Source organism: Musca domestica, unplaced genomic scaffold (genome assembly GCF_030504385.1).
Source record: "Musca domestica strain aabys unplaced genomic scaffold, Musca_domestica.polishedcontigs.V.1.1 24, whole genome shotgun sequence".
NCBI lineage: Eukaryota > Metazoa > Arthropoda > Insecta > Diptera > Muscidae > Musca > Musca domestica.
Window position 1 is genome coordinate 7,740,185 of NW_026712272.1, and position 23,250 is coordinate 7,763,434.

The following is a 23,250-nucleotide window of genomic DNA, read 5'->3' on the forward strand; positions in this document are numbered from 1 at the left end:
CGATATATGAGGGTTATACGAAGACGTGGATATGCACGAACAATTTTCTGTCAGAGGCTGCAGCATTCATTACGAACTTCAAATACCAAATTTGAAACATTTCCGGTGAATAATGTCTCTAAAATCCGAATATCGGGAGTTACCGTTATATTAGGGCTATACGAAGACGTGGACTTGCACAGACAATTTTCTGTCATAGGCTCTAGTATTCATTACGAACTTCAAATACCAAATTTGAAATAATTCTGGTGAATAATGTCGCTAAAATCCGAATATCGGGAGTTACCGTTATATGAGGGCTATACGAAGACGCAGACCTGCACAGACAATTTTCTGTCTTAGGCTGTAGTATCCAATATGAACATCAAATACCAAATTTGAAACAATTCCGATAAAAAATGTCGCTTAAATCACCAAAATACCGAATATCGGTAGGTGACGTTATATGGGGGCTATACGAAGACGTGGACCTGCACAGACAATTTTCTGTCTTAGGCTGTAGTATCCATTACGAACTTCAAATACAAAATTTGAAACAATTTCGTGGAATAATGTCGCTAAAATTCGAATATCGGGAGGTACGGTTATATGGAGAGGTACCCTTATATGGGGCCTATACGAAGACGTGGATCTGTAATATCCATTACGAACTTCAAATACCAAATTTGAAATAATTCCGGTGAATAATGTCGCTAAAATCATAAAAATACCGAATATCGGGAGGTACCATTATATGGGGGCTATACCAAAACGTGGACCGGCACAGACAATTTTCTGTCTTAGGCTGTAGTATCTATTACGAACTTCAAATACCAAAATTTGGGACAATTCCGGTGAAATTTGTCGCTTAAATCACCAAAATACCGAATATCGGGAGGTACAATTATATGGGGACTATACCAAAACGTGGACCTACATGGCCCATTTTCAGTACTAAAAGTCCTGTAGACATTATATACATTGGAGTAAAATTTTATCAACCTACTTCATTTCGTTCGGAAGCTAGAGTGATTTCCACAGACGGACGAACATCGCTAACTCGACATAGAATTTTATGCTGATCAAGAATATGTATACTTTGTGGGGTCTGAAATGTATATTTCGAGGTGTTACAATCAGAATGACAAACTTAATATACCCTCCATACTACCCGGTGGAGGGTATAATAAAAGGAAGGTAACATAAGGCTTAAACAAGAGCCTAAAATCATGATTTTAAAAAATATTCTTAAAAAATCTGCAAACTTCCAAAATGGCCTAACTTTGGTGCGTATACGCAACAATATCGTAAAAAATATTACTCATACGCCACGCAACACCCTTCTCCGCATTGAAAATCTCCATTTACTCAATGGTACTTCCGTAATAAAACAAACTACAACAAGCAAGTGCATAATTGAACAGAGATACACAGACGCGCCCGCACACACACACACATATATGCACACAGCGTCATCAGGTACATACCATTTGACCATGTTGATGCTGCGTTTCCATTGACATTGGACTTGTGTGGGTCCAACAGCCTTGCAAAGTTGTAACACTTTTTGTTGCTGTATTTTTGGATGGCTGACTGGCTGGCTGGCTGTTTGGTATGGCTTTGAATATTTTGGTACCTTGGCCATGAATGCGACGAGTGTGTCTGTGCATGCATGCGTTTGTATTAGTTGAAGAGAGAATTGTGGTTAATTGGGGGGCAGAGTTGCCAGTTTGGATGTTTTCGAGGAAAAATATTGGGCAAATATTTAAATTTCGCCATTTAGAGACCAAAGGGGGTGTTAGGAAATTATATTAAATAAATCTTCTCCGAGGGAGATTTTTTTAATTTATTTATTATTTTTGGGTCTATTTAAGATTTATGATCCTTTTAAGAGAATAGTTATATATTTCGTTAGATTTCATATTTTCTGGAATATTTTGATTGATTGATAGGCATCAAAACAAGATATTTTATTCTTGACTATTTTGATACCCTCCACCATACCATACATAGTATGGAGGGTATATTAAGTTTGTCATTCCATTTGTAACTCATGGAAATAATAAGTTTAGACCCAACAAAGTATATATGTTCTTGATCAGCATAAAATTCAATAAAACTATTTGGTCCTGTCCGTCCGTCCGTCTGTTGTAATCACGCTAGAGTCAAAACGAATTAAGATAGGAAGCTAAAATTTAGCACAGCTCAGTTTTTTGTCCTGGCAGGCAAGCCAAGTTCGAAGATGGGCTTTATCGGTCCATGATATCATATAGCCCCCATATAACGGTACCCCCCGATATTCGGTATTTTGGTGATTTTAACCACATTTTTCAATGGAATTGACTGAAAATCCACAAAAGAAGTTCTTTCTAAGCACTTTACCCCATGGAAGAGAAATGTCTACATAGGTCCACGATATCGTATAGCCCCCATATAACGGTACCCCCCCCCCCCTATTCGGTATTCGGATGATTTTAGAGACATTATTCACCGGAATTGTTTCAAATTTCGTACTCGAAGATCTTAATGGGTACTACAGCCTATGACAAAAAATTGCGTATGCCGATCCACGTCTTCGTGTAGCCCCCATACAACGGTACCCTCCGATATTCGGTATTTTGATGATTTTAGCGATATTATTCACCGGAATTGTTTTAAATTTGGTATTTGAAGTTCGTAATAGATACTACAGCCTATGTCAGAAATTTGTCTAAACAGGTCCCCGTCTTCGTATAGCCCTCATATATGGGTACCTTCCGATATTACATATTTTAACGATTTTAGCTACATTGTTCACTGTAATTGTTTCAAATTCGGTATTTGAAGTACATAATAGATACTACAGACTTAGACAGAAAATTGTCTAAACAGGTCCAGGTCTTCGTATAGCCCCCGTACAACGGTACCCCCGATATTCGGTATTTTCATGATTTTTGAGATAAAATTCGCCGGAATTGTTTCAATTTTCATATTTGAAGTTCGTAATGGATACTACAACTTATTACAAAAAATTGCGTTTGTCGGCCCACGTCTTCGTGTAGCCCCCGTACAACGGTACCCCCGGATATTCGGTATTTGGATGATTTTAGAGACACTATTCACCGGAATTGTTTCAAATTTCGTGTTAAGAGTTCCTAATGGGTACTACAGCCTATGGCAAAAAATTGCCTATGCCGGCCTACGTGTTCGTGTAGCCCCCATACAACGGTACCCCCCGATATTCAGTATTTGGATGATTTTAGCGACATTTGTCACGGGAATTGTCCCAAATTTCGTATTAAGAGTTCCTAATGGGTATTACAGTCTATGACAAAAAAATTGCGTATACCGACCCACGTCTTCGTGTAGCCCCCATACAACGGTACCCCCCGATATTTTGTATTTTGATGATTTTAGCGGCATTAGTCACCGGAACTATTTCAAATTTCGTATTTGAAGTTCGTAATGGGTACTACAACCTATGACAAAAAATTGCGTATGCCGATCCACGTCTTCGTGTAGCCCCCATACAACGGTACCCCCGATATTCCGTATTTGGATGATTTTAGCGACATTATTTACCGGAATTGTTTCAAATTTCGTATCTGAAGATCTTTATGGGTACTACAGACTATGACAACAAATTGCGTATGCCGACCCACGTCTTCGTATAGCCCCCACATAACGGCACCCTCCGATATTTGGTATTTTAATGATTTTGGCGACATTATTCACCGGAATTGTTTCAAATTTGGCATTTGAAGTTCGTAATGGGAACTACAGTCTATGACAGAAAATTGTCCGTGCAGGTCCACGTTTTCGTATAGGCCCCCCATACCGTCTCCTCTCCATATTCGGTATTTTAATGATTTTAGGTACAATATTCACCGGAATTGTTTCGAAATTTCGTATTTAGAGTTCGTTATGGGAACTTAAGTCAATGTCAGAAAATTTTCTATGCAGGTCGAGGTCTTCGTATAGGCCCCATATATCAGTACCTCCCTATATTCATTATTTTGACGGTTCTAGGTGAAATATTCACCGAAATTGTTTGAAATTTCGTACTTGAAGTCCCAATACGTACTACAGCTTGTGACGGAAAATTGCCTATGCCGGATCACGTCTTGATATAACCCCCCTATAACGGTACCTCCCTATATTCGGCATTTTCATGATTTTAGGTGTTTATTCACCGACATTTTTTCAAGTTTCGTATTTGAATATTGTAATGACCTATGACAAAAGTTGCCCATGCAAGTCCACGTCTTCGTATAGATCGCCAATATGACGACGACTTTCTATATTTGGTACTTTTAAAATTTTAACAGAATTTTTTTAAGTTTTTTTCAAACATTTCCAAATTCGTTCCAAATGGTGGAAGGTATTCAAAGTTCGGCCCAGCCGAATTTACTGTTTTTTTTTCTTGTTAGTACTCAAAATCCACATTTTTTCAATTATCCAAAATTAGTACCATTTAGTACTTTTCGAACTATTATGACACTCCTTTGAAAAACCACCACCAAATACCAGCAGAGACTTCAATATCAAATTTCGGAATTTAGCACTTTAGTACAACCTCCATATCTCAACGTCAAATATCATCAGTAATTTTAATATCAAATTTCAGATTTTTATCTCTACCCATTCACCCAGTACCAAATTTTGTACCATTTAGTGCTTTTCGTACAATTATAGTTTTTAATTTTCAAAAACCTCAACATCAAATACCAACAGAGACCTCAATATCAAATTTTGGGATTTAAGCCCTATCTCTTCACCCAAAACAAAATTTAGTACCATTTAGTACATTTCGAACAATTATGGTACGCTTTGGAAAACCACCTCCATATATAAAAGCCTGATAAAACAGAGACCTCAATATCAAATTTGAGGATTCCAAACTTATCCCTTCACTCAATACCAAATTTAGTACCAGTTAGTACTTTTCGAACAATTGTGGTACACATTTCCAAAACTACCACCTTTTCTTAACTTCAGTTACCAACAGCGACCCTTATCTCAATCCAAGATACCAACAGAGACCTCAATATCAAATTTGAGGATTCCAAACCTACCACTTCACCCAGAACCAAATCAAGTATCATTTTGTACTTTTCGTGAAATTATAGTACACATTTCCAGAACCACCTTTCATATCTCAATTCCAGATACCAACAGAAACCTCAATATCAAAATTCGGGATTCACGCTCTATCCCTTAACCTTATATAAAATTTAGAACCATTTAGTACTTTTCGAACAATTATGGTACACATTTTTAAAACAATCTCTATATTTCAACCTCAAATACCAACAGGGAGAATTGGGTATTTTTTGCAACTTTTGGTCGGATTTCCCAAAATTTTAAATAATTTTTTTTCTTGACAAAAACTGTTGAGGGAGTGTATTTTTGGTACAGTTTAAAAATTAGGGTTTTGATCGGTTTTCCGAAATATTATATTTTGGTCGGATTTCTCAAAATTTGAAAACATATTTTTTCCTGACAAAAAAATGTTGATGTAGTGTATTTTTGGTAGTTTTTTTGGCATAAATTAAAAAATAGGGTTTTGGTCGGTTTTCTGAATTATTATATTTTGGTCGGATTTCACAAAATTTAAAAACATATTTTTTCCTGACAAAAAAATGTTGATGTAGTGTATTTTTGGTAGTTTTTTTTAGGGTTTTGGTTGGTTTTCCGAAATATTATATTTTGGTCGGATTTCTCAAAATTTGAAAACATATTTTTTTTGACAAAAAATTTTGATGTAGTGTATTTTCGGTATTTTTTAGCATAAATTAAAAAATGAGGTTTTTGGTCGGTTTTCCGAATTATTATATTTTGGTCGAATTTCTCGAAATTTCAAATCATTTTTTTCCTGACAAAAACTGTTGATTTTGGGTATTTTTTGGTAATTTTTTGGCATAAATTAAAAATTAGGATTTTGGTCGGTTTTCCGAAATATCGTATTTTTTTAAATCTAAATTCGAGAATATTTGTTTGGTTCTTTGAACTGATAAATTGTTTTTTTATGTTTTCTAAACTATTTTTTATTAAAAAAAAAAAAAATAATAAAAATAAACTATTTTGTTATTTTTTAAGAATATTTTAAACTTTATATCCAATTTTGGTCGGTTTTCACAAAAAAAAAATTGTTTTTTGAAAATTTTGAACAAATCCGGCTCTTTTGAGTATATTTTTTTAAGTTACAGTAACTTGCGGACTTTACAAGTAAGTAGGTTGTCATTGTTGGTAGGGATTGGAAATTATTCAAATTTTGGTCGAATTGCCCAAAATTGATAAATTAATTAATTATTTTTTTTTTTTCGGCAAAACCTGTTAATTTGAGAACCTTTTAACAACTTTTAGCCCAAATTCATTTTATCTATTTCCAAATTTTCCTCGGTCAGATTTTCCAAAGTTTATAAATTAATTAATACTTTTTTGCCAAAACCTGTTGATTCGTTGATTGATTGATTGTTTTTTTTTTTTGTGGCAAAACCTGTTGATTTTTTCCCTTTTAACAACTTTTTGCCCAAATTCAAAAATTGGATCGGTTTCCAAAATTTTCTCTGCCAGATTTTCCACAGTTTATAAATTAATTAATGTTTTTTTGCCAAAACCTGTTGATTTCCTTTTAGCATTTTTTTTGGACCAAATATACAATTTGTCGGGTTTTTCAAAATATAAAATTCAAATTAATTTTATTATTTGGTTTTTTAGAATTTGATACCTTTTTCTGAAAATATGATTTTTATTCATATACAAAGAACCATTATGTTTGTTCTACATTTCTCTCCCTCTCTCTCTCTTTCTCTCGTATTCTATCTCTATAATTATGAAGATATATGACAAGAAACTTATTTTTCAGGGATTTTTACTATTACAGTGGGGGGATTTTTTGGTCGCTTTTCAAGGTAAAATCTTTGTTTGTTAACCAAAATCTCAAACGACAACACTGACCTTGGCCATGGAAGAGATGTGTGTGTCTGCGTGTGTGTGTGTGTTTGTGTGTGCCCAGAGAGCAATGCGGTTACTGTGTTCAATCAAAGTACATGAACTTGAAAAATACTTTGTGTGAGAGAGCGAGAGAACGAGATGGAGAACACAATACCAATACCAGTTGTTGCCTACAACCAAAGGACTGAGAGAGAGCCTGAGATGCATTCGTTGGCCAAGCTTTCGCCGTGTTTACAGGCAAAAGGGAAATACATAAAACTAACGAACAGCATTACTTGTGCATTGCGAAAATGCATTGACAACCACTTGCAAAGTGGTACTCCAAGGAAGTGGATATTGAAAACGGTTAAACAATAAACGAAATTCCAAAAAAATACGCAATCTTTGAAAAAAATTTATTTTAAAAATTACAAAAAAAAAACCCAAATCGAAGAATATTTTATTAAAAATTAAAAAAAAAGAAATTCGAAAAAAATATTAATTGCAAAAAGAATTGTAAAAAGAAAATTGCACAGATTTCAAAAGTTCCTAAACAAATGTTGCCAAAGTGTGAAAAAGTTTAGAAAATCGAGAAAAATTGCAAACAAGAAAAACAAAAGAAACGAGAAAATAAATGAGAGTATTGCATGGAAGACGACATCAGTAGTGCAGCTGTGAACCAAAACTGTTGCACTTGGGAGAAAAATTAAAAAAGGAAAACGTTTGAGAAAATTAAAAAAATAATTGAAAATCTATAACAAAAAACAAAAAAACAACGATATTTTTTTGCAAAAGTTTTCAGAGAATTATTACCAAAAATATCTACGAAAAAAGTGTAGCGAAAATATTTTTAAAACATCTTTTTTGATTTTTGATGCATAATCTGTACAACTCCTGCCTATCTCTATATGCCATAGTTGAGCTGTGATTACAACAAAAACAACAAAAAAAAAAAATAAAACTGGACACACCGAAATCGAATAGAGTAAGTACTTGTGCCATCCTCCACCATGACCTCCAAAAATACAAGGATGTCACCATAAATGTGCTCCATGTTTTTTTTTTTTGATTTTTGTTTTCGGGACCTCCATCCTCCCACCACCACAATGACCAGTCATTCATGCAATGCGATTTCCCAATCTACATGTATGTATGTTGTGTCCATTCATCCTGCGAACCATAAGGTGGTAAACCAAATAGGGAATTCCGCGAAATTTAAAACATCATTGATGCGTGTTAAGCGGAAAATTATTTACAGTGGAACCAGCATCAAATGATAATAGAAACAAAAACTATAGGAATTTTCATTCAATTTCATAGTTTTATTCAATTTCATATTTTGTTTAGCAATTTTTTTTATAAAAATATGTTCTTCAAAAAAAAAAAAAAAATTCTCCCTTTCTTTTCTAAAATGTTTTTTCCGAAAAATTTTCTGTGTATGAAAATATTTTCAAATATTTCTGATCACAACTATTTCAATGTCTCCATACATAAGCCCTGGAAAGCTACAGCAACCTAAATATCGAATTTTAGGATTTCAAATTCACCCAATACCAAATTTAGTACCTCTTTGCACTTTTCGAACAATTATAGTACAGATTTCCAACGCTATCACCATATTTTAACTACAGACACCAACAGTGACATTTATATAAAATTTCAGGATTTCAAATCTCAGCCAATACAAAATTTAGTACTTTTTGTACAATTGTAGTACACATTTCAAATACCAATTCCATATCTCAATTTCAGATACCAACGGAGACCTTAACGGAGATTTCAGCTGTATCCCTTCACTCAATACAAAATTGAGGACCACTTGGTACTTTTATAGAACGCATTACCAAACCCACCCCCGAATTTCAATCCCAGATACCAACAGAGACCTCATTATAAAATTTGAGGATTCTAGCTCAATCCCTTCACCCAATACCAAATTTAGTACAATTCCGTACTTTTCGTACAATTTCCAAAAACCAGCTTCAGATGTCCAAGCTGCACATGAACAGCGAACGTAATACCAAATTTCAGATTTCAAGTGCAATCTGTTCACGCAATACTAAAATGTTACAAATATGGTACTATTTAGTACTATTCGTGCACTTGCAGTACACATTTCCAAAACCAACTTTAATTCTGAATCCTTTCGTACGCTTATCCTACCAGCTTATCAAATTACAATCTTCTTCCGCTGCCCAAGAATAGAATTGTACAGAATTTAGTACCATTTGGTACATTTCTCACATTTAGTACACATTTCCAAAACCACCTCCATACATTCAACCCCATTGCCATGAAGTGATTCTTTTACCAAATTTCAAGATTTTACCACCAACCGCTCACATAATTCCGAATGGTACTAAATTTAGTGTATTTTAGTACTTTTGGTACTATTTCAAAAAATCCTTTAGATTGCCTACCCAACACAACATCAAAGACACTCCAAATTTCAGAATTCCAGCTACATTCCTTTCCAAATACCAAAATGAATACTATTTAGTACCTATCGTACTATTTAGTACGTTTTTCCAATTCCCCCGCCATATGCCAACCTAACCGCTCAAAAGGTGTTCCGAATGCCATATTTAAGATTTCTCAACCGCTTACAACCCAAAAACCATATTTAGTACTTTTTAGTACGTATTTCCAAAATCACCACCAAATCTCAAACCTACACACTGACAGTGATCCTAATACCAAATTTCAGATTTCAATCGCTATCTGTTTACCAAATAGCAAATTTTATCAATTATAGTACTATTTAGTACTTTTCGTACACTTGTAGTATACATTTACAAAACTACATCCTTATCCACCACCAACAGGTAGCCCCCAATACCAACATTTCAAGATTCCAGCTTCATCCTTTCACCCTAACCCAAATATCAAATTTAGTACCATTTAGTACATTTTACTACTTTTTCCAAAATCAATTCCAGATCTCAATCCCACATACTAACAGTGATTCTAATACCAAATTTCGAGATTTCAAGCGCTTTCTATTTACCCAATAGCAATTTGTACGAAATAAAGTACTATTTTGTACTTTTTGTACACTTGTGGTGTAAATTTCCAAAACTACCTCTTTATCACAAATAACAACCACCACCAACCCCCATAACAAACTTTTCCAAAATTCCAGCTTCATCCTTTCACCCAAAACGGAATTGTACCAAGTATAGTACTATTTAGTACATTTGGCACACTTAGTACACAAGACCACCTTCATATATAAAATTTGCTTTCAAAACTTGATTCTCAAACCGAATTTCACACTTTGAGCTCTATTCGTACAAGTTTTTACCAAATGGTACCATTTCAGAAGTTTAGTACCATTTTCAGAACTTTTCGCAATCTTAAAAGTTCGCATTCCTAAAAATCCTCTGGTACATCTATCCTGCAGTTCAGCAAAATCTATCAAATTTCATAACTCTATTGATATCAATTATAGTACTATTTAGTACTTTTCGTACACTTGTCGTACACATTTACAAAACTACCTAGCTACAGGAAACCCCTTAATAAACTTTTCCAAAATTCCAGCTTCATCCTTTCACCCTATCCCAAACATGTTCCATATTTAGTACCTTTTTCGTACAGTTCGCGCCCTTGGTACACATTTTCAAAACCACCTTCATATATCAAAGTTGCTTTCCAAACTTAATTCTCAAACCGAATTTCACAATTTTAGCTCTATCCGTCAACATTTTCACCAAATGGTACCATTTCAGAAGTTTAGTACCATTTTGAGAACTTTTCGTAACCTTAAAATTAGTATTCCTAATAACCCTCTAGTGCATCTATCCTGCAGTCCATCAAAATCTATCAAATTTCAAAATTCTATTGATATTAATTATGGTACAATTTAGTACTTTTCGTACACTTGTGGTACACATTTACAAAATTACCTCTTTATCAGAAACAACAACCTCCACCAACAGGAAACCCATAACAAAACTTTTCCAAAATTCCAGCTTCATCCTTTCACCCTACCCCAAACTTTTTCATATTTAGTACCTTTTTTGTACAGTTCGCGGACTTAGTACACATTTTCGAAAGCACCTTCATATATCAAAGTTGCTTTCGAAACTTCATTCTCTAACCGAATTTCACACTTGTACCTTTATTCGTCCACATTTTACCATTTCAGAATTTTAGTACCATTTTGGGAATTTTTCGTAACCTTAAAGTTGGCATTCCTAAAAATCCCCTGGTACATCTATCCTGCACTCCATCAAATTTCAAAATACTAGCTCTTGAGGTCTCTGTTGCTGTCTGGAATCGAAATTGGGCGGTGGTTTGAAAATGCGTGCCATATTTCTACGAAAAGTACGAAATTTTACTAAATTTGGGTACGAAATTTGATATTGGGTAAATGGCTAGAATCCTCAAATTTGTTATCGAGGCCTCTGTTAGTATCAGGAATTGAGATATGGAGATGGTTATGGAAATGCGTCCATGTGGTACTAAATTTGTTTGTTTTTTTTTTTTTGGTGAAGATATAGAAATGCAATTTTGAATTGTGAGATTTAGAGAAATGTTGGTATCTGTGTTTGATATTTGGCAGTGGTTTAGAAATGCGTCTTATATTTGTACGAAAAGTACTAAGTGGTACTAAATTTGGGATTGGGTGTAGGGATAGTGCTGGAATACTCAAATTTGATTTTAAGGTCTCTGTTAGTATCTGGAATCGAAATTTGGCGGTGGTTTGAAAATGCGTCCTATATTTGTACGAAATACTAGCTCCTTCTGTATGTCCAATACAAAGTCTCAACTTTTAGTACATTTTTAGTACTTTAAGTACATTTTAATATTTTTAGTACATTTGAAAATGCGTCTTATATTTGTACGAAATACTAGCTCCTTCTGTATACAAAGTCTCAACTTTTAGTACATTTTTAGTACTTTAAGTACATTTTAATATTTTTAGTACATTTAAGTATCAATTTCCAAAAAATCCAGTCTTATCACACCAAGACTGACTCTAATTCAAAATTTCAAGATTTTAGTTTCAGTTGTTTGGTCTGGCCGTTGAATCTCAGTCAGTCATTGCAGTACTCTTTTTGAAAATTGAAAATTTTTTTCTCAGAAAAATTTTCTATATCAGAAAATATTCAGTCAGTTAGTACACTACCCTTTTTGAAAATTGGCTGAATTAATTTTTTTTTCGCTGAAAATTTTTCTATTCTATTTTTTCAAATTCTCTCTATAAAAAAATATTTTCTACGAAAATTTTCTCTTTTTTCTCCAAAAAGAAAATCTTTGTTTAAGAGGCTCTACTGTGCCATATCCTGTTGCAAATTTTTCCAATGATATCCAAAATCAAAAATAACCTCCAAAAATATGTCCCATTTTGTTGCCATAACCAAACAAGTAGCCTTAATGCTATTTTTGTATTGCTCCAAAACATATACATATGTATACATACTCACACACACGTATGCCAGAATTGAGGACATTAGTGCATATCGTGTCTAAAAAGGGGGGGGGGGGGGAGAAATGCATGGACAACGACCAACCGAATCCAGTTGGTCCATGCATGCAGTTTCAAGGTTTAGGTTAAGGCTAGAGTTTAAGGTTACTAAACGACCTCACAATGGTGTTATTGTTTACTTGGCATAAAACTTGATTAAAGCTCTCCATTAGGGGGAGAGCAACAAAATTGAAGAGAGAGTGTGTGTAACAGAGAAAGAGAGCGTACAAAAATGACCTTAAATTTGTTTGGCGAGAAAAAAGAACCAAACGGGAGGCTGGTATTTATAAATAAATGTCCTTTAACAAATATCAATTTGTTATTGTTTTTTTTTTGCCTCTGTAAGTTATCGGAAGGAAATGTATGTCAATGTTGAGGCAACTGTAAACAAAATAAAATCTTAAAGGACAATGTCAAGGGAAGGTAGGTGCAATGGGAAATTGAAATAAAAAAAAATTTCAAAAGATATTTTTTGCGAAACAATTTTAAATATTTTTCAATGACTTTTTCAAAAGGAATTTTTTATTTATTTATTTTTTTTTTTTTTTTTTGTAAAAAATGAAATACAAAATATCCTTTGAAATATTTAAAAAAAAAATCCTATAAAAGAAAAGATTATCTACTAGAGCTTTATGAGGCACATCACAGTCTTGATGTGTAGATGTGTGATAATGTGATAGGTTTTCGAAAATTGGTACTAAAAATTATAAAATGTACTAAAAGTATTAAAATGTACTAAAAATTGGACAAACGGAATGAGCAAGAATTAGGAAATTTAATGGATTTTGATGGAGTGCAGGGATGATGTACCAAAGAGTTTTTTTTAATTCAAACTATAAGATTACAAATAGTTCTAAAATAGTACTAAACTTTAAAAACTGTACCATTTAGTATAATGTGAACAAATAGAGCTAAAAACTTCAATTTTGGTATGAGAAAATCAAGGCGGAAAAGTAAGTTTTATATATGTGAAGGTGGTTTTGGAATTGTCTACTAAGTGTGCGAACTGTACTAAATAGTACTAAATTAGGAACAATTCAGTTTAGGGTGAAATAATGGAGCAGGATTTTGGAAAATTTGTATTGGAAACCTGTGTGTGATAGGTTTTTTTTTTTGGAACTTTGCACTACAAGTACTAAATAGTACAATTTTTGGTACAATTTGGGTATTGGGTGAACATATAATGCTTATAATTTTAAATTTGGTATTAGTATTCTATTCTATTCTAACTTTTCATGTGTAGCCTGGACATATGGAGGTGATTTTCAAAATGTATACTATAATTGTACGAAAAGTACTAAATGGTACTAAATTTGTTATTGCGTGAGGGGATGGGGCTGGAGTCCTCACATTTGATATTGAGGTCACTGTTAGCATGTGGAATTGAGATATGCAGGTGATTTGGAAATGTGTAATGTAATTGTACGAATAGTACTAAATGGTACTAAGCTGGGTATTGAGTGAAGGGATAGAGATAAAATTCTGAAATTTAATATTTAGATTACCGATGGCATCTGATGTTGAGATTTGGAGGTGGATTTGGAATTGTGTACTATAATTGTACGAAAAGTACTAATTGGTACTAAATTTGGTTTTAGGTGAAGGGATAGAGACAAAATTCTGAAATTTAATATTTATATTACTGATGGCTTCTGTGTTTTAAAATTTGGCGGTGGTTTGAAAATTCGTCCTATATCTGTACGAAAAGTACTAAATGGTACTAAATTTGATACAATTCCGTTTTGGTTGAGCGGAAAAAGCTGGTAATTTGAAATGTTGATATTGGACTCCCAGTTGGTGATGGGTTTATGATAAAGAGGTTGTTTTAGAAATGGGTACTACAAGTGTACGAAAAGTGCCCAATAGTACTATATTTAGTACAATTTCGTATTGACTGAACAGATAGTGTTCGAAATCTGAAATTTCGTATTAGGATCGCTGTTCATGTGTAGCCTGGATATATGGAGGTGTTTTCAAAAATGTGTACTATAATTGTTCGAAAAGTACAAGTGGTACTAAATTTGATATGGGGTGATGGGATAGAGATAAAATTTTAAAATTTGAAATTTAAATTACTAAAGGACTCTGTGCTTGGTTAGAGGTGGTTTTGGAAATGTTTACTACAAGTGCACGAAATGTACTAAATAGTACAAAATTTGGAAACATGTTGTATTAAGTGAACAGCTGGTATTTAAAATCTGAAAATAGGTATTAGGGTTGCTGTTTATGTGTAGCCTGAAAGAATGGAGGTGGCTTCGGAAATATGTTCTATAATTGTACGAAAAGTACTAATTGGTACTAAATTTGTAATTGGGTGAAATAACAGATCTGGAATCCTCATCGGGTAAAGAGATAGGTCTGAAATCCGCAAATTTGATTTTGAGGTCTCTAGAATCGAGATTTGGCGGTGGTTTGGAAATGCGTCCTATATTTGTACGAAAAGTACAAAATGGTACTTAATTTGGTACTGAGTTAAGGGATAGGTCTGGAATCCTCAAATTTGATATTGAGGTGTCTGTTGGTAGCTGGAATTGAGATTTGGAGGTGGTTTGAAAATACGTGCTATATTTGTACGAAAAGTACGAAATTGAACTACATTTGGGTACGAAATTTGATATTGGGTAAATGGCTAGAATCCTCAAACTTGTTATCGAGGCCTCTGTTGGTATATGGAATTGAGATATGGAGGTGGTTTTGGAAATGCGTCGTATATTTGTACGAATAGTACTAAATGGTACTTAATTTGGTACTGAGTTAAGGGATAGGTCTGGAATCCTCAAATTTGATATTGAAGCCTCTGTTGGTATCTGGAATTGAGGTGTGGAGGTGGTTTCAGAAATGTACTATAATTGTTCGAAAAGTGGTACTAAATTTGGTACTGGGTGAAAAGATAGGTCCGGAATCCTCAAATTTGATATTGAGGTGTCTGTTGATAGCTGGAATTGAGATTTGGAGGTGGTTTCGGAAATGTGTCCTATACGTGTACGAATAGTACTAAATGGTACAAAATGTGGGTACTAAATTTGATATTTGGTAAATGGCTGAAATCCTCTAATTTGATATCGCGGTCTCTGTTGAAATATGGAATTGAGATGTGGAGGAGATTTTGGAAATGCGTCCTTTATTTGTACGAAAAGTACTAAATGGTACTAAAAAGAGTATTGAGTGAAGAGATGGAGATAAAATTCTGAAATTTGATATTTGGAATACTGATGGTATCTGTGTTTGAGATTTGCCGGTGGTTTGAGAATGTGTCCTATATTTGAACGAAAATTACTAAACGGTACTAAAATTGATATTAGGTGAAGGGATAGGGTTGCAATCCTCAAATCCTCTGTTGATATCTAGAATTTAAAAATGAAGGTGCTTTTGGAAATGTGCACTATAATTGTTCGAAAAGTACTAAGTGGTACAGAATTGAGGATTGGGTGAAGGGATAGAGCAGAAAATTCTGAAATTTGATATGAAGGTCACTATTGGTTTCTAAGGTTGCAATGTATTTTTTCGAATTTTTTTACATGGAAATCCCGTTCTTAATTCGTTTCTTTTGCAGATTTTTTCTAAATGGGAAAAAATCATTAATGGAAATATTTTGTTCGGACTTTTTTTATTTATTATAAGAGAAAAGAGTTTCTTCCGAAAATTTGCAACACTCTTCGTTACACCCCATGGTTGTGAACTTGAACACAAAACGCATCCGTAATTTAATTTGAATATGTTAATGTTGTTTTTTTTTCTCCCATTTCATACTTTGTTTTTTTTTTTTTTTTTTTTTTTTTTTTGGAAAAGCATTCTCAAGGTCCTTTCAAAATGTGAAACGTTGCCTTTCTTTATTGCATTTGAAGAGATTTCGAATACGTGAAGAGCTCTCCTACACACGCACACACAAAATAGTAAATCAGGAAGGACAAACAGCCATCAAGTCGCACAAACACACACATTGCTATGTCGTTTTGCATAGTGTAAATATATTTGTGTGTGTGCGTGAGTGTGCAAGGTGCTTGCTCAATCGTCAATGGTAATTTGCCTTATTCAATTTTTCCTCCTCCCCCCTCCTTCGCCGCGTCATTATCATTTCACCTTCATTTGCAACACATTTTTCCTACGATTGTATTCCTCCATTATATCTACGAATGTCTAAAGGAGGAAAAATCAACAGCCTAACGACAAGAAAACATCAAGAATCTAGGCTTCCAAGATGAGGGAAGAAGGAAGAGTGGGGGTGGGAGTGGTCCACCAAACTATGATGCAAATCCTCCTTTCATAAGCAAATGGCCCCCAAGATGATTAACTGTATGTTCAAGGTGAAGGTTAAGGCGGAAAAAACGTATACAGGCCGACTTAAAACACACACACAAACACATACACCCGCGTATACAGATTCTCGCCTTAAACGACCGCTACAAATATCAAAAACAAACAAACAAAAACAACACAATGCCAAACGAAAAGTCTTTCTCATTGCCAGTTAGGATTCAATATCAAGGCCAATAATAATGCTCTCCGTCTCATTGGTAAGTAGGTCTCTGAGCAGGAGAGCAAGACAGAGAGCTGATATAAAAATAGTAATGTTTGCAATCTCTCAAAAGCACACGCACTTATGAAGAGAGGGAAACAGTTTGAAAGAGAGAGAAAGAGGGAAAAACAAAACTTTCATGAATTTTGTGAATGACATCCTGTTTTTTTTTTTTTTGCTGCTGTTGTTGTTGGTTGTGATTTCCGTAGTAAAACCGCACATTGTTGCATACAGGTGTTTTTTGTTGTGTTTCACAAAGTGCAATCTATTTAAAGCCGTGCGTTTGTGTGTGTTTGTTGGGGGCCAAGGCAGTTTTTGGCGGCTAAATTTACAACACTAACCTACAAAAATGTGCTAAAAAGCCTTGAAAAATTAAGGAGAAATATTTTCTAATAATTTTTGAGAGAATATGTTTTTCTTAATGAAAATGTGGCGAAAGAAATAAATTTCTTTGAAAAATAAGTATTAAATATTAATAAATATTAAACTTTAATTTTTTATAATGAAATATTAAAAATAATTATTGGAGGGGACAAATTATTTCCGTATAGAAAATATTTCTGAAAAAATATTTTCGTAACGAAAATGTTTCGGGGAAAAAAGTTTCGTCTCGGAGTTAAGAAAATTAGAACAAAATTATATTCGTAACAAAATATTTCGTAGAATTTTTTTTTTCGTTTAGAAAATAATTCGGAGAAACGATGTGAGTGTAGAAAATATTTCGGAGATATTATTTTTGTATTTTCGTAATATTAATCTCGTGCTTGAATAATAAATTATATCGAATAAATCGAGAAAAAACCACGAAAATTGAAAAAAATTCTCTGGAAAAAGTTGATACCTTTGTTGATCTTGGAGTCGTATGGGATTGTAAACTTATGCAATTTTCGTACAAATATGGAATGCATTTCCAAATCACACCCAAATCTTAAACACAGAGGCCACCAACAATCTCGATATCAAAGTTCAGAATTTTACTTCTATCACCTCAACCAATACCAAATTTAGTACCATTTTGTACTTTTCGTACAAATATAGGACGCTCTCCCAATACACCGCCAAATCTCAAACACAGATAACTTAAGTAATCGAAATATTAAATTTCAGGACTTCATCGCTATTCCTTCACTTAATGCCAAATGTAGTACTATTTAGTAATTTTTGTACAATGTTAGTACACATTTTCACAACCACCTCCGAATTTCAACTCCAGATACCAACAGTGGACCCAATATCAAATTTCGGAATTCTACCTCTACCCTTCACCTAATTCCAAATTTAGTACCATTTAGTCCAATCGTACAAATAAGGACGCATTTCCAAACAACGCCAAATCTCAAACACAGAGCCCATTGGTAATCAAAATATATCAGTTTTTTAGTATTTAACTTCTATCCCAACCCGTCACCCAATACCAAATGTAGTACTATTTAGTACTTTTCGAACAAATATAGTACACATTTTTAACACCACCTCCATGTGTCCAGGCTTCACATGAACAGCGACCCTAATACAACATTTCAAACTGCGAGCACAATGTGTTCACCCAATATCAAATTGTACCTAATTTAATACCATTTAGTACTTTTCGATCATTGATGGTACACATTTCCAAGACCACCTCCATATCTCAATTCTAGATACCAACAAAGGCCTCAACATCAAATTTCAAGAATTTAGCTCTATTCCTCCACCAATACCCAATTTAGTACTTTCCGTACAAATATAGGACACATTCCCAAACCAACGTCAAATCTCAAACACGGATACCATCAATAATCTAAATATTGAATATCAGACTGTTACCTCTATCCCTTCTCCCAATATTAAATTTAGTACTATTTAGTACTTTTCGTACAATTAAAGTCCACATTTCCAAAACTACTTCCATATCTCAATTGCGGATACCAACAGAGACCTCGTTACCAAATTTGATAATTCCAGCCTTATATCCTCACCCAATATTAAATTTTGTACCATTTAGTACTATTCGTACAAATATAGGACGCTTTTCCAAACCACCGCAAAATTTTAAGCACAGATCAGTACCAATACCATCAGTAATATAAATATCAAATTTCCGAAATTTCTCTCCCTTCCATCACCCAATACCAAATTTAGTACTATTTAGTACTTTTCGTACAATTAAAATACACATTTCCGAAACCATCTCCAAGGTGCTGGCTAAACATGAACATCGACCGCAATGCCAAAATTTCACATTACAAGCAATATCTGCTCACCCAAAACCGAATTGTACCAAATAAAGTACAATTTAGTACTTTTCGTGTACACATTTCCAAGAACCATTTCTTTGTCACACCAACCTATAACCAACAATTCAAGTGATTCTGAATTCCAAATTTCCACATTTAACCACTCTCCCTTCACATAATTCCAAGTGATACCAAATTTAGTACAATTTGGTACTTTTGGTACACGTTTAGTTAGATTTATGAAAAAATTCTTTGGTTTGCCTATCCTACACAATATATCGGACATTCACTCTAAATTTCAGATTTCCATCTCTATTCCTTTCTCAAAAAAATCAAATTTAGTACCATTTAGTACTTTTTAGTACGTATTTCCAAAACCACCTCCAAATCTCCGGTCTACACACCAACAGTGAGCCTAATACCAAATTTAAGATTTCAAGCACTATCTGTTCACCCAATACCAAATTGTACCAAATATAGTACCATTTAGTACTTTTCGTGCAATTGTAGTGTACATTTCCAAAACCACCTTTATATCACAAACCCACCACCAAGAGAGACCCCAATACAAAATTTCAATATCCCACCTCCATCCGTTCACCCTAAACGAAACTCTTCCAAATTTAGTACCATTTAGTACAGTTCCCACACTTAGTACACATTTGCAATTTCACCTTCAGATATCAAACTTACTTTCCAACCTTGACCCCTCCCATATCAAATTTCAAGTTTTTAGCTCTTTCCGTTCACATAATACCAAATGGTACCATTTTTGAAATTTAGTACCATTTTAGAACTATTTGTAACTTTAAAGAAAAAAATATTCTCAAAAAATATTCGAATTAAAAATTATTTTCAAAAACGAAAAATCTCAATTTTCTTTACCTCTTTACCCCTTTTTTTCTCCCCGCAACAGATCAATATGGCTGTGTCGACACATAAAACAACAATAACAACAACAACAACAACATCAAATGGAAACACAACAACAACACTGAATAACATTATCAATTGCAGCGGCTGCCATTTGCCATTCAACTTCAATAATTCCGTGCCAAAATCATTGCCATGCAAACATTGGTTCTGCCTGTCCTGCCTCGAGGACATGATCGGCAAGTCGAGTGATTTTGCCCACTTCGATTGTGCCAACTGCCAGCAGACCATCGACATCGATGGCCTAAATAAGACTTTGGAAATTCTGCCAAACAGTAGTGCTGCCGCCAATCTCAATCCAAATAACGGCCACAATAACAGCCATTTAGCCGATATCGATACCCAAATATCCACACGTTCGGCCTCGATAGCCTCCGATAATTCCATAGGTTGTGGTTTATTTTATAGCAACAACAACAGCAACAGTATTAGTAGTAATTCGAATCATAGCTCCCTGAATCCCAACAATGGCCACTTGAGTCTGTTGCAAGGCCACCAGCATAGAGGGGCGGGAGGTGGCAGCGGATCAGATAATGGCTGCTCCTCCCTTGGCCAGAATTTGGCCCACATGTTGCCGGGCGAGAATTGCATGCTCCATGGCATGCCGAATATTTTGTGGTGCGCCAGCTGCAATCTCAGCCTGTGTCGTGGTTGTAACTCCGGACCCGAGCACCAGGACCACATGATACAAAATCTCCAAGAGGCCAAGGAATCATATCAGCATCGCCTGCAACAGGATATTGGCAAATTACAAGGATCTCTCGGTGACATGGAACATCTACAGCGCATCCAAAGAGAGTTCCTTTTAGGTCTGCTGGAATCCTGCTGCACCCTCAAAACCCACCTGGAACAGGAGCTGCAAAATCAATCCCATGGCCAGGCCATGGATGGCATGCGGGAAACTGTTAAAATGCTACAACTTCACATGGATCTGATGCCTGAGTGTAGTCCCCAGGACTATCAGAAACTCAGCCAAGCCGTGGCGGAGGAGAAACAGAGATTCTATCTGAAACACAAGGAAATGTTGCGCCAGTATCAGATCAGCGAATTGATTGCCAGCAATGAAAGGCTCTTGGATTTTTCCAGCATGCAGCAGATTTTCCAGAAACAGGATTTGCGGTCTTCGCCGGCAACCGGGGCGGGGGATGGCATTCAAATGCCCAGCAATCCCATGCTGCACCTGACCAACTACTGTGTATTCCATCTGTACCTGCGCTACTCCAAGCAGAAGCAGCAGTTTTTCGAAAACCAGCTCTGGCGTTATCAGCAGTACCAGCAGCAGATTATTGCCAACTTCAAGACCCACCAACAAAATCAAAAGTCAGCCACTCCCCTGGGAGGCACGGCCAGTTCAAATTCCACTTCCACATCTAATTCCAGCTCATCGGCCTCGTCCGGAATTGGCAGCTATCATCAAAATGGTTCCCCCACAAACTACCAGGGAACAGGTGGTGGAGGAGGAGGAGGGGGAGGAATTTCATCCTATGACCAGCTACAAATCAAACGTAAGACCTATGCCGAAATAGCCAGCTCCCAGAAATCCTTCGACAGCCACCACACCCAGGACTCGTTCGACTTGTTCACCGGACCCCTTACCGTCTCCCAGTACAAACAACTCGAAGAGGTGGGGAAGTGCATCGATCTACTGCTGCTCAATCCGATCAGCAATGACAACAACCACATTTACTATTTCGATTTCGAGCGGGGCGGTGAGTTCTTGGGTCGTGTCCTAATCAAGGTATATGCCAGCTATGCCCCCAAAATGGCCTACAACTTCCATGCCCTGTGCTCGCACGAAAAGGGTGTGGGCTATCGTGGTTGCAAGGTCTTCAAATGCTATCCCAATCAGAGCATCATCACGGGCGACATAGATCAGAACAATGGCTATGGCAGTCGTTCCATTTACGATGAGGCTCAATTCGTTCCGGACGATACGAAAATCCCTCCATTTATTGGAGCGGTGGGTATGCGTCGAGCAAAGAAAATCTATGACTCTCAGTGTCTGGTGGGCTCTCAGTTTCGTATTATCCTTAAGGTGAGGCCGTTTAGTGCCATATTTGGTCGGGTCATTGAAGGCTTGGAGGTGGTTTGGAATATATCGCAGGCTCAGGTACAAAATAGCGATAAACAAAATGCTCTGGGTTCGGCCGCAGCTGGCATGGGCCACATCAGTGTGGCCCAGTGTGGGGTGTATGAATTTGCCAAGAGGAATTTACAGGGTGGCATCTAAGGGGGGAGGTGACATGATTTTCTAGGAGAAAATATATTCCTAGGCAAAAATATTTCCAAAGCTAAAATATTTTCGAAACTAAAAAATTTCTAGGCGAAAATAATTTTCTAGGCAAATATATTTTCAAGGCGAAAATATATTTTCAAGGCGAAAATATTTTTTCAAGGCGAAAATATTTTTTCTAGGCGAAAATATTTTCAAGGCGAAAATATTTTTCTGAGCGAAAATATTTTTCTAAGCGAAAATACTTTTCTAGGCGAAAATATATTTTCGAGGCGAAAAAAATTTTGAGGCGAAAAAAATTTCACGGCAAAAATAATTTTCTTGGCAAAAATATCTTTACGGAGAAAATATTTTTTAAGTGAAAATATTTTTCTAGGCGAAAATATTTTTATAGACGAAAATATTTTCTAGGCGAAAATATATTATTCAGACGAAAATATTTTTTCAAAGCAAAATAATTTTCTAGGCGAAAATATTTTCACGGCGAAAATATATTTTCAAAGCGAAATAATTTTCAAGGCGTAAATGGCGGAAAGTTTTTGGGAAAAATATTTCTCTAGGCGAAAATATTTTCTAGGCGAAAACATTTTTCTGGGCGAAAATATATTCTAGGCGAAAATATTTTCACGACGAAAATATTTTCAAAGCGAAATAATATTCTAGGCGAAAATATTTTCAAGGCGAAAATATTTTCAAGGCGAAAATATTTTTTAGACGAAAATATTTTTCTAGGCGAAAATATTTTCTAAGCGAAAATATTTTTCTGAGCGAAAATATATTCTCAAGGCGAAAATATTTTCAATATGAAACAATTTTGAAGGCGAAAATTATTTGGAAAAAATATTTTTTAGGCGATTTTTTTAAAAGGCGAATATATGTTCTCTAGGCGAAAATATTTTTCTAGGCGAAAATATATTTTCTAGGCGAAAATATATTTTCTAGGCGAAAATATTTTTCTAGGCGAAAATATTTTTCTAGGCGAAAA

At 35.0% G+C, this 23,250-nt stretch overlaps 2 protein-coding genes across 3 annotated transcripts in view; one reads left to right on the forward strand and one right to left on the reverse strand.

Moving 5' to 3' along the window:
* LOC101887729 (nuclear protein localization protein 4 homolog) overlaps positions 1 to 23,250 on the reverse strand; it is a 53,068-nt gene that overhangs the window by 1,950 nt on the left and 27,868 nt on the right. The window lies entirely within an intron of this gene.
* LOC131802750 (uncharacterized) lies at positions 7,757 to 22,403 on the forward strand. Its single transcript, XM_059123279.1, has 2 exons — positions 7,757 to 7,879; positions 20,016 to 22,403. Exon 2 carries the CDS (start codon positions 20,022 to 20,024, stop codon positions 22,260 to 22,262), a length of 2,241 nt encoding a protein of 746 aa, XP_058979262.1. The 5' UTR covers positions 7,757 to 7,879; positions 20,016 to 20,021; the 3' UTR covers positions 22,263 to 22,403.